We start from the raw sequence: 12,426 nt of genomic DNA, 5'->3' as shown, positions 1-12,426 counted from the left end.
AGACAATCGCATTTTACAAAAAAAAGTAACTTTTCACAATCTTGCAGCAGAAATACAATTGTATTCTCATGTACTGGTTAGTACTACTAACTACTATTTAATCAATAATTTTTTTTTTTAATTCTTTTTTTTAGCTGTGAATACTAAATATTAAAAAAATATGTAGTGTATTTAAGAAAACCTTGACCTAATAGGCTAGAAAACTAGTTAACCAAGAAGATCAGCCAATTTTTGAAATTCATTAAAATAGAATTTTTACAAGTTGCAAATAATGATAAATATTGTAAACAAAATCTCGATTTTGTTTACAATATTTATCATTATTTGCAGAATGTTTAAAGCCATCAACTAGATCTAATATTTTTCTAGTTGGATTTACCAATGATTCTTGGGGCAAGGTTACCATCAAAAAACAGACTCTACAGTATATTTTTCACCAGTTGAAAATCACAAAACTGTATGTGAGAGCACGCACATTACCATTGAAACAGTAGCAGTTTTTTGGAATAAAGCTTAATTGCTGATAACTACAATGCAGCATGCAATAAGGAGTCTTGAGAAAATGCATAATGAATTGAGAAATTTACAGAAAGCAGCAAAGAGATGTGGAGCTAAACAGAAAGCTGAAAAGAAAGCATTTGTTAAATTCCTAGAAAAAAGATTTTGCGTTTCACATGCTGAGCCTGAGATTTTAATACAAAATTCAAAGACAAAGCATTTCTTCATATTCAGCTAGGAGATAGTCGTGTTACAAGTTCAATCGCACAAGTTAATAATAAGTTGGCAATCAAGGTGCAGAAAAAAAAAGAAAGATAAGGTGCAATAACGCCCAGAGCTGATAAAATATTTTTTGCATGTCCAGCTTCTTAGGTTACATTATTCTATATGTCAGCAACTTTTCTCAAATCTAAGCAACAAATTTGTTTTCGTATTTTATAAATATGACCGCGAGTATTTTATAAATATGATCCTGCAGCTTTTGTTGTCAATTACAAAGAACATAGATTTTTCTGTACAAACCAGTTTGTGAAAGTTTTTAAAACATATTACTAAGTCATTTCAAGGTGTCGAACTTCAAGTGATTCCAAACCAAGCAACTGTAGTCGATTATGACAAGACAAATGTCTAAGGTTCCTAATTTTCTTGGTAAATTTTTTTCTGACACTTTTAACTGATTTAATCAATCCAATTTGGTGTGGTAGACCAAACCTGAGAACAATATTCTAAAATTGGTCTTATATAAATAATGAAAGCTCTAACTAGAATACAAGGGTCACAAGTTTTCAAAACATTTCAATTTGAGGTATGCTCGAGTTAGCTTGATGGATGACATTGGAAATATGTTTATTAAAGTTAAGATTAGTCAAAACCTAAAGTTAAGATAAGTTAAAACTAGGATACAAGGATACAAGGGATAACTAAGATACAAGGATACAAGGATACTAGGATAAAAGGGTCGCAAGTTTTAAAACATTTCAACACTAGGTATGCTCTAGAGTTGGTTTGATGGATGATGTTAGAAATATGTTTTTAATAGTTATGATTACAGTCCATAGTTACTCCTAGATCTTTTGAAATATGTTTTTAATAGTTAAGATTACAGTCCATAAATACTCCTAGATTTTTTGGGTTGGAAGACCAAGCCATAGAACACTCACCTAATTATAGTTATCCTTTATACCTTTGCACAATGAGTGAGGTGCTATTTTAAGTGCAAAACACTTACTACTATCAATTGAGCACTGCCACATTTCTGCCCAGAGTACAAGCCTATTTAGAGCAACTACTAAATCTTGGCTTAGATGTCACAATACAAACTATGTAATTTATATATCATCTGCATAAAGTTTTAAAGAACAATCCAAATTATTAGTTATGGCAGTTTAATCATTAACATATAACAGAAACAATGTGGAACCTAACAAACTACCTTGTGGAACTCCACTAACAATGCCTATTGAGTTTGATAGAGAACTACCAACCTTAACTTGTTGATATTGATGGGTGAAAAATGCAGAAATCCAATTTAAAAGATTACCTTTTAAATTATATGATGCAAGTTTAACTAATAGTTTGGGATGCAAGTCAAACGCTTTTTGGAAATCAATATATACATTATTCTTATTATACTGTCAATTGGTAGTTATAGAGTGCAGTGTTCAAATCATTAGTAGATTCTAAGAGATTTGTACAGGTGGAGCATTAGTTGAGAAAACCATGTTGATTATTACCTTATGATGAGTTAGATACTCTTTAACATATTTAATCATTCTTAACATAAACATATTTAATCATTCTTTCCATAAACATATTTATTCATTCTTAACATAAACATATTTAATCATTCATTCCATGATGCAATAACAAGTGCATTTCAGTGAGATGGGTCTCTAATTATTTGGATCCGCAGTAGCTCCTTTTTTAAAAATTGGAGATACGTTAGCTTGGCATCATTGATTTACTACAATATTTTTTTGTACTAATTATTTCATTTTGTTTACTCGATTTAAATATAAGTTGATCATTACTAATACATGACAAATTTGTAAGTTCTGAAATACAATGACTTCTATGACTTAATTTCCTATGGTTAAAAAGTAATTGCTATTTTATGATTTTAACAATGTTTTGTATACCATAATAATATATAGCAAAGATTCTGAATTTTTTTTTAACATCTCTTTACAAATTAGCTTTATATCGCTTTGGTTAAGTCAGGGTTAATAAAAACATTTTTAAACTTATGTGAACTTTTCAATAGTTTTGCCGCTTTTAAAATTAAATTGCGAATGATTTTATGTAAAACAATACAAAAAGGTGGTTACTTATCTGTTTTTGATTTAAGTTTTATAATTTGCTTAACTTCAAGCATCAGATAAATTGAATTGAAAATTCACTAGGTTTATCTAATATTTTTGATGCATTAATGCCAAATATTATTACATTAAGGCATGAGATCAAAAAAAAAAGAGAAACCACTTTCAAAACAAATTACTAACACATTAAAAAATATACATAATATTATTTTATACAAGTAATAATAGTAGTTGTCAAAAAACATTTAAAAAAATTATAATTATAATTTATTGAAATGTCATCGAAGCAATTTGAAAATCAGAAAAAAATCTTGCACATTCATGAAAAAAATTCATTATGGAGATGAAACGAGTCTCAAAAGCTACTAGAACTTCTATATCTACTTTTTGAAATGTTATAAAACAATATAAGAGGACTTTATCCATCAACCAAGCTCAAGGATCAGGTAGAAAAAAATTTTTTAACAATAAATCAGTGGTAAATAAGATTTGTAGTTCGTTTGAAAGAAATCCAGGCCTGTCTAACAGAGAAAGAACAAAGTTTCTGATTTTTTGGTAGGGAAAGTGATGAAATACTACAATTACAAGTCTTTCGAAGGAATTAAATACCCAAATCGTTCTGACAAGCAAAATTCCACTGGCAAAACCCAAGCACGAAAACTTTATATCCAAGTTTTGACAAAATTGAATGGCTACATTTTGATGGACAACGAGACTTTAACAAAATGTGACTTTAATCAACTTCCTGGTGACAAATATTATACTTGAATTGTTCCTGGCAGTGTAGCAACAAGTATAAATGTAAACTTGTGGAAAGTATGGCAAAAAATTGCTCTTAAGGTAAGCAATTTGTAGTTGTGGAAAAAAGAATATCAGAAATTTATATTCAAGAGTGCCTTCAAAGTGACTTTTGCCTCTTATTTGATTGCACCCTTGACCTTGTTTGTTTTGGTCTGACTTAGCTTTGTGCCACTATGCTAAAAAAATTTTGGAGTGGTATAAATTAAGAAAGGTTAATTTTGTACCAAAAAAGCTTAATCCATCATCAATTTTGTACCAAAAAAGCTTAATCCATCAAATTGCCCTTAATTCCAGCCCATTGAAAAATATTGGGATATTGGCATAAAACAGGATATTTGCATAAAACAGGCAAGATTAATTCAGTACAAGAATTGCTGATGGCATGGCTAACCATAAGCAAGAAAATAACAATAACAGTTGTGCAGAAATTATTGGGCACTATCACCACTATGGTACAATTATATTTTAGAAATAAAGAAAAATTTTGAAACTAAAAGTATTTTTATACTCTTTTATTTCTTAACTTTAAATAAAAATTATACAAATTTGTAAAAAAACAGTTATTTTAAAATAAAAAAAGAATTTTCCTTTCTCATTTTTTTTGATCTCTTCGATACTTTATTTTCACATTTCTCTCTTTAATTTTTATCGGCTATAACAACATTTATTAGATGTAGTTGCTCGACTGATTTTTTCGTAGGGATATTTCCAACATAGGTATTTTAGCAAATTTTAAATATTTAAACTAAAGGCGACTTGTGTTAGTCAAAACTTGTATTGTTTTTTATTAATAAAACGGTTTTACAAATTAAAATAATTATCTTGTTTATGAAAATATTTGGTTGAAAAAAATTTTGGATATATATATATTCTTTTTTTTTTCAACATCTTCGCTTCCAACAAGGCTGCAAGCAGAGGTGTACTACTCACTTGTTTTCTTGTAATTTAGCAAATGGGGATTCTGGGATGTCTAGTACAGCCAGATTTATAAACAAAAATATTTACGCTAAGACATTTTGACAGACTTGTAAAGAATAATGCTTTGTAAAGATGGTTTAACTTATTTTAAATAATAATGCTTTAATAAAATATAGTAGCAATTTTTGTTTACTTAAAAATCAAATGCTTTATTTTTAAAATGATGAAATATATATGTGTAAAATTAGCTTTTTATGGCATTTTTAATGTTTGTATTTTTGTTATATTTTGAATCATAAAAACAACTTTCAATGTTATTTTTATTGTTATTTTTATTGTTATTTAAATATAAAAAAATACAAACATTTGCCACAAATTGCTATTTTTATACTTACATATTCCAAATATTTCTAAAATGTTATACATTGTTATACTGTTTACAAACAATGTTACATTGTTATACTGTTTACAAACAATGTTACATTGTTATACTGTTTACAACAATGTTACATTGTTATACTGTTTACAAACAATGTTACAATGTTATACTGTTTACAAACAATGTTACATTGTTATACTGTTTACAAACAATGTTACAATGTTATACTGTTTACAAACAATGTTACATTGTTATACTGTTTACAAACAATGTTACATTGTTATACTGTTTACAAACAATGTTACATTGTTATACTGTTTACAAACAATGTTACATTGTTATACTGTTTACAAACAATGTTACATTGTTATACTGTTTACAAACAATGTTACATTGTTATACTGTTTACAAACAATGTTACATTGTTATACTGTTTACAAACAATGTGACATTGTTTAACAAAGTAAACCTAATAGGTTTACTAATAGTATTTGTTATATGAACAAGTTGCTTTTTTCTGATGAGTCTTTATTGATGAAACACTTTTAAATGAAAAAAAATTTTAAGTGATTTTCTACTACTGATAATTGCTCTGTTTTTTTAAGAACACTGAGCACTCTATTTTGTAAAATACATTTTAAAATTGTTTAAATGTATATTAGGCTACTTATTAACATTTGTTGAGCACTCTTATTTGTATTTTAACATTCCATGTAAATATGGAAACTAATAATTTCACTTACTAGTTGAAATATACCTATACTAAGTGAAAAAGTTATAATATTTCTTTGATTGAAAAAGCTGAGAACTTTATTAATAGAATTCGTTGGAAAGCCCATTTTTTCTTAAAACCAAAAACAGACACAGATGATGTATTTAATAATAACCAAGATAATGATAATTATGGATTTAAAACAAAAAATACCCCACCTTTTATATCTGATTTGGAAAATTTTGAAAATGACCTATTGCATTTAACTAAAACAATAAAGTTTCGCCCTATAAAAAACGAATTTCAAACAGAATTAAAGTTAGATGTTAAAAAAATTAAATCAAACCCTAATATTTTGGTTTTTGCTGATAAATAACATTTACCAAAGTATTACTAAAAAAATAAACCTTGATAACAGAATTGAATCAACTGCTCCTGCCCAAGCCTTCATAACACTAAAAGACCATAAACTAAATTTTCAAAACAAACTTCCTTGTAGGTTATTGGGCAGGGATGCGGAGTCCCAAAAGGACTCTGGCTTCACATCTCTACTTTTTCCAAGTCTGCAATGTCTAGAAGCTCTAAACATGTTTGTTGACTTAGTATCTGCTATAATAAAAAAATTCATGAGATTTAATGACTTGAAACTTATTACTTTTAAGCCCGGAGTCCTTGCCACCATTATACCTAAGGACTCCGGACTCAAAAAATGATTGCTCCTCTAATCTAAAAGTCTTACTTTTTTTCCTATTAGTAGTCCATAAACTTATTTATATTTTTAGAGCTCCTGGATACCAAAAACTAGGATAAAGTAATCTTTTTGTGACTTTCAAATCCGGAGTCTTTTTTGGGACTCCGCATCCCTAGTTATGGGTTCCCTCAAAAAGTGAGATTGAACATGTAAGCAAAGTTACATTGGACAAAATTAATAATACTCTTAGAAATAAATTAAATTTGCAACAGTGGAAAAATACTACTGATGTTATAAATTGATTCTCCATAATCAAAAAAAAAAACGACTGTATATTTATTCAATTTGACAAAAATGATTTTTACCCCTCAATAACTGCAGGTATTTTAGATAAAATAATTGAATTTGCAAAAAGCCACACAGTTATTCCTGAAGAAACAATCCATATAATAAAACATTGTAGAAAAACCTTACTTTATTTTAATAAGGAAATTTGGAAAAAGAAAAACATACATGATTGGTTTGATGTAACAATGGGCAGTTATGATGGAGCAGAAATTTGTGAATTTGTTGGACTATTTATTTTAGATTTATTAAGTAAAATTATCAATATAAATGATTTAGGTCTTTATCACGATGATGGTTTAATAGCAATGTGTAAAAAGTCTGGTCCACAGCTCAATAAAATTAGAAAAGCTATTATAAAATTTTTTTAAAACATTGGCTTTCAAATAGAAATAAACAAAAATTTAAAAATTGTGAACATTCTTGACGCACATTTAACCTCTCTAAAAATTCATATGAGCCTTTCAAAAAACCAAACGACAAATTATTGTTTATTAAACGATGAATTTAATTCTAAAACAAATCCTGATTTCAATTAATAACAGGCTAAATCAAAACTCCTCTAATGAAAATGTATTCAATTCCTCTAAACAAACATTTGAAGATGCACTTAAAAAAAAGGTTTTAAAATTTTGAACTAAAATTTGACCCTGAAAAAAAGAATACAAAAAAGTGAAATAGAACTAGAAATTTAATTTGGTTCAACCCCCCCCCCCCCCTCATATAGCAAAAATGTTTCCACTTACATAGGAAAAGTGTTTTTAAAATTAGTCGACATGCATTTCCCGCCCTCTAATAAATTACATAAAATTTTTAATCGAAATACAATTAAAGTTGCTACAGTTGCACAAAAAATATGGAAAGAATTATAAAAGGCCACAATAACGCTTTGTTAATAAGCTTTTTAACAATTCTTTTTTATAATAGTGTCAGCATATTCCACAAATGTGTGGAAATTTATAGTAGTTAAGACACTTGCAACTTCCTGTAATTTAATTTTTGGTATAAATTGAAGTTTTATTAATTTGATCATTCATTTCTGATGAGTCTTTATTGATAAAACAGTGTTAAAAAAAAAATTTTGTGAAGTGATTTTCTACTACTTTATATATATATATATATACATACAGTGTCTCAAAAAATTATCCGACCAAACATTTTTAAAAATATTTTTCTAAAAAAAAGTGCTGTATTTTCGTAAATTTAGATTTTTTTTGGTAAACTCAAGATTAACAAAAATAAAAGAACGTGTTTTTAAATAGATTTTATTTATTTTAATGTAAAATATGAATCACAAAATAAAGGAACTTGTTTTTTTTTTGTCAAAAAAATATTTGACCAAACACATTATTTGTTTCAAAATTAATTATTATATAACAAAACAACTATTTTAATACTTTGTTGGGCCTCCCTTTGCTTGGATTACAGTTTCTAGACGTCTAGGCATTGATTAGACTAAAAATTGTGTTTGTTTTAGTTGAATCTTTTCCCAGGCTTCTACAATTGCCACTTTGAGGTTATATTTTTTAGAAAATGACCGATCTCCAATTTTTCGGTCTAAAATTTCCCACAAATGTTTAATGGAATTAAGGTCCAGTATTGCGCGGACCATTTCAAGACCTCAACAATATTTTCAGCAAACCACTCCTTGGTTTTAGTGGCGCAATGCTTGGAATCATTATCTTGCTGAAATATAAATCCCAGATCCTAGCCGAAGTTTTCGAGCAGATGACTTCGAATTTTACTTTAATATGTTTCTGTATTGCACCTTATCCAATATAGTATCAATAAATTGGAGTTTTCCGATACCCTTCCAAACCATTGAACCCCATACTATCACGTTACCGCCACCATAATTGAGATTTCCTCTCACACAGCCTAATTTGTAGGCTTCTCCGGCTTTTCTCCAAACGTTTTGGACTCCATTAAATTTCAATCCGTCGCCTCACGGATCTTTTTCCAAAAACTTAACATGTTTTTGAACTTCTTAGCAAACTCCAATCTTCTTTTCATGTGTTTCTTACTCAAATATGGTTTATTACACACAAGTGGAAATATTTTTTCGAAAATTTTTATTACATAAAATTTTTTTATTTTATATAATTCGTGTTTTTTTTATTATATATAATTATATATAATTCGTGTATATATATATATATATATATATATATATATATATATATATATATATATATATATATATATATATATATATATATATAATTATAATTATATATATATATATATATATATATATTATATATATATATATTATATATATATATATATATATAGTTCTATAGTTTGTTGGCTTTAGGAAGAGCGGAAGGAAAAAAGTGATTCTTACGCCAACACATACGTCACTTTTAATTACTTTTGACTTTCGTCCAACATTTCCGTGTTGGACGAAAGTAAAAACCATTAATTTAATTACAAATTAATCGTTTTTTAAAAAAACCACAAAAACGCAAATTTAATTGACCAGAATGTTTTTAAAAACATTCTGAATGTTTTTATAACATTTTGAATGTTTTTAACAATATAAACAATGTTTTTATTTTTATTTTTTTAATAAAATGTTTTTATTTTTTTAATAAAATGTTTTTATTTTTATTTTTTTTAATAAAACGTTTTTATTTTTATTTTTTTTACTGTAAATCATGCGCCGAGTGTTGCTACATCGACTATCTTATAGCCTGACTCGCAAGGGAGTGCTGCTACATCGACTGACAAATAGCCTGACTCGCAAGGGAGTGCTGCTACATCGACTGACAAATAGCCTGACTCGCAAGGGAGTGCTGCTACATCGACTGACAAATAGCCTGACCCGCAAGGGAGTGCTGCTACATCGACTGAGGGTTTGGTTGGGGCAGGCAGTCTATCATTATTAAAAAAAAAATTCCGGTCTTGCATTTTAATTTTTACTTTTTGTCAACAAAATATCGAAAAAACTTTCGGACAACATCTAAGGGTTCTATATATATATATATATATATATATATATATATATATATATATATATATATATAATTATGTATATATATATATATAATTATATATAATTCGTGTATATATATATATATATATATATAATTATGTATATATATATATATATAATTATATATAATTCGTGTATATATATATATATATATATATATATATATATATATATATATATATATATATATATATATATATATATATATATATATATATATATATATATATACTGTGAATTGGCATAAAAAAAACTCAGCATATACAACCACTATAGGTTTGGGTTTAGACAGTGTCTAAGTATGAAGGAAATTAATTACAATAAAAATTATTATTTTATCAACTCTGGGAGCAGGATGATCCACTAAAACTTTCTTTAACTTTACACTTCAATACATATATTATTTATACATTAAAAAGATCAATAATTTAAAAAAAATACAAGAGAATAATATAAAAAACAAATTGTTATTTATATTATTCTCTTGCTAATTACCTAAACTCATTTTGAAAGAATTACTGATGAATGAATTTGAATGAATTACTGATGAATGAATTACTGATGAATGAATTACTGATGAATGAATTACTAATATACAAATAACTTGTATAAAAAACTTTTTTCAAATTAAAGAAGGTTTATAGATTATATTGTAGTTCTCATGGACTTTTTTTGTGTTTTCAAAAATTTATATCAAAATAAATATTTAATAAAAAAATTAAATTTATGAAAAAAACTTTCTAATTACCAACTTTTGGCTGAAAAGCTTTTCCACAACGACTCCTTGTACCTTCGGGGAAAAATTCAATAGGACGCTCAGCAATTAGAAGCACAAGTTGGACATACTCTGTAAAAATACTTTTGTAGAAGAAGTCTGTTGCAAATGAACGACGCATGTAAAATGCTCCACTTCCTCGAAGTAAATGATTAACGATTGCCATACTTAAGAAGTCTATTAAAATAAATATTTATATATTGCGAATATTATACTTTATTTTTAGTAATTAAATTATTTTTAGTATATAAATGAGTTTTAAGAATTTATTGCATAAAAAATGACTTTTTTTAAGTAAATAAAAAACATAAATTTTTACAGGTTTTTTAAAAATAAAACTTTTTGTTTTTTTAAAAAAACACCATTATTTTTGATTTAAAATGATTTCACTTCATTTGAATATCAGGTTGACCTATTTTTGACAAATTTTTTCTTATATTAGAGAGCCGCTAAATGGTTTAGGGTGTTGAAACACTTTTAACTTAAAAATTTAAATCTAATGTTAATTTTTTACATAAAATAAAATTAAGAAAGAGCTATTTTTGTTTGTGTATATATATATATTTATACATATGTGTATATAAGTATATATATATATATATATATATATACATTCATACACTAGTAGGATAGTCCGTGTAATCGCGGGAGGAATTTATCAAGTTTTAAATTTAAAGCTTTAATTATTTTTTATTCTTTCTTTTTCTCTTTTTATTCTTGTTTAATAAACAATAAAAAAAACGCAAACGAGCATAAGAACTTATAAAATAATTTTAACATTATATGCTTGGACCATACAGGATTAATGACGATTTAAACAATTCATTTTTAACTTACCTAAATTTTCGGTTAAAAAATTCATTTTTTTAATGCGACAAATTTATAAAAAACTTTTACAAAAAATATTTTATTTACAAACCACAGTTGTGGGCAACAACAAATATTTATTTGATGTAAACACCACAGACTATTTAACTGTAAATTATTGTGAACTGTCAAAAATTTAATTTCGATTTTTTTAGTAAGTACAAAATAAAAAATTAATTAATAATGGGTCATGTTGTGCCGTTGAGTCCAGATGAGAAAAAAATGCTCTTTAACTTAACAAAAATTCCATTAGCTATATGACTAATATAGAGGAACGCATTGGACGCAGCCAAACTGTGATTAGAAATTGTGTTAATAGTCCTCATACACATGCAAAAAAAAGTCCCATCCATAAACATTAAGTGACAGTGATAAACAAAAGTTGTTGAGACTTCAAATTTCTTATTAACAGCATGTCAAATTGATGCAGAATCAGGTGTAATTGATAATTTACATACAATTTAGTTATTCATAATGCTTTTTTAGATTAGATGCTTTATTAGATGTTAGAGTTATTCATGCTTTTTTACCTGTTGTGCAAAAAACATAAGCAAAAATTATTATTGACAACAAAACGCATAAATGATAGACATAAATGATAACATTTGCAAAATAACACATAACATGGAAAGAAGAGTGGCAACAAATAGTATTTTCTGGCAAAAAACAAGTTTGTCCTGATGGGCCGTATAGATGGAACTATAATTTTTACAATTTCTGTGAAGAACCAGTAACACAACAACCTCGTGAAATATGTGGTGATGGTGTAATGATTTGGTGTATGATTGGGATCACAGTAAATCAGAAGTTCATTTTGTTGACAGAAAAATAAAGGTTAATCTTTTAATTGTTCAAGGATTTTTACACAACATGAATCATCTATCACTGGTTGTAAACACTTTATTTTTCAGCAAGATAATGCTAGCATTCATACAGCTGATATAGTAAAGGATTGTTTTAACAACAGTGAAATTGAAACATTGAAATGCCTTTTTTTTTAAAAGACAACCTATATACATTTTTTCCAAAAGTGACTTGTTTTGTCACACTGAAAAAACAGTTTTTTTATAAAAAGTGAATTATGTTTAAAATAAATTTTTTTTAATTTTTTTTTGTATTGTTAT

At 26.7% G+C, this 12,426-nt stretch overlaps 1 protein-coding gene across 2 annotated transcripts in view; it reads right to left on the bottom strand.

Moving 5' to 3' along the window:
* Nucleotides 1-12,426, bottom strand: part of LOC100205381 (dihydroxyacetone phosphate acyltransferase) — a 148,649-nt gene that overhangs the window by 95,470 nt on the left and 40,753 nt on the right. For both annotated transcript variants that reach the window (XM_065805233.1, XM_065805232.1), the window contains exon 4: nt 10,409-10,612. In XM_065805233.1, coding sequence (XP_065661305.1) covers nt 10,409-10,612 — 204 coding nt within the window. The remainder of the gene's footprint in view (nt 1-10,408; nt 10,613-12,426) is intronic.

The sequence above is a fragment of the Hydra vulgaris genome, chromosome 09 (genome assembly GCF_038396675.1).
Source record: "Hydra vulgaris chromosome 09, alternate assembly HydraT2T_AEP".
In the NCBI taxonomy this organism is placed as follows: Eukaryota; Metazoa; Cnidaria; class Hydrozoa; order Anthoathecata; family Hydridae; genus Hydra; species Hydra vulgaris.
Note: the sequence above shows the minus strand (reverse complement) of the source record. Positions and strands in the feature narration are given on the sequence as shown.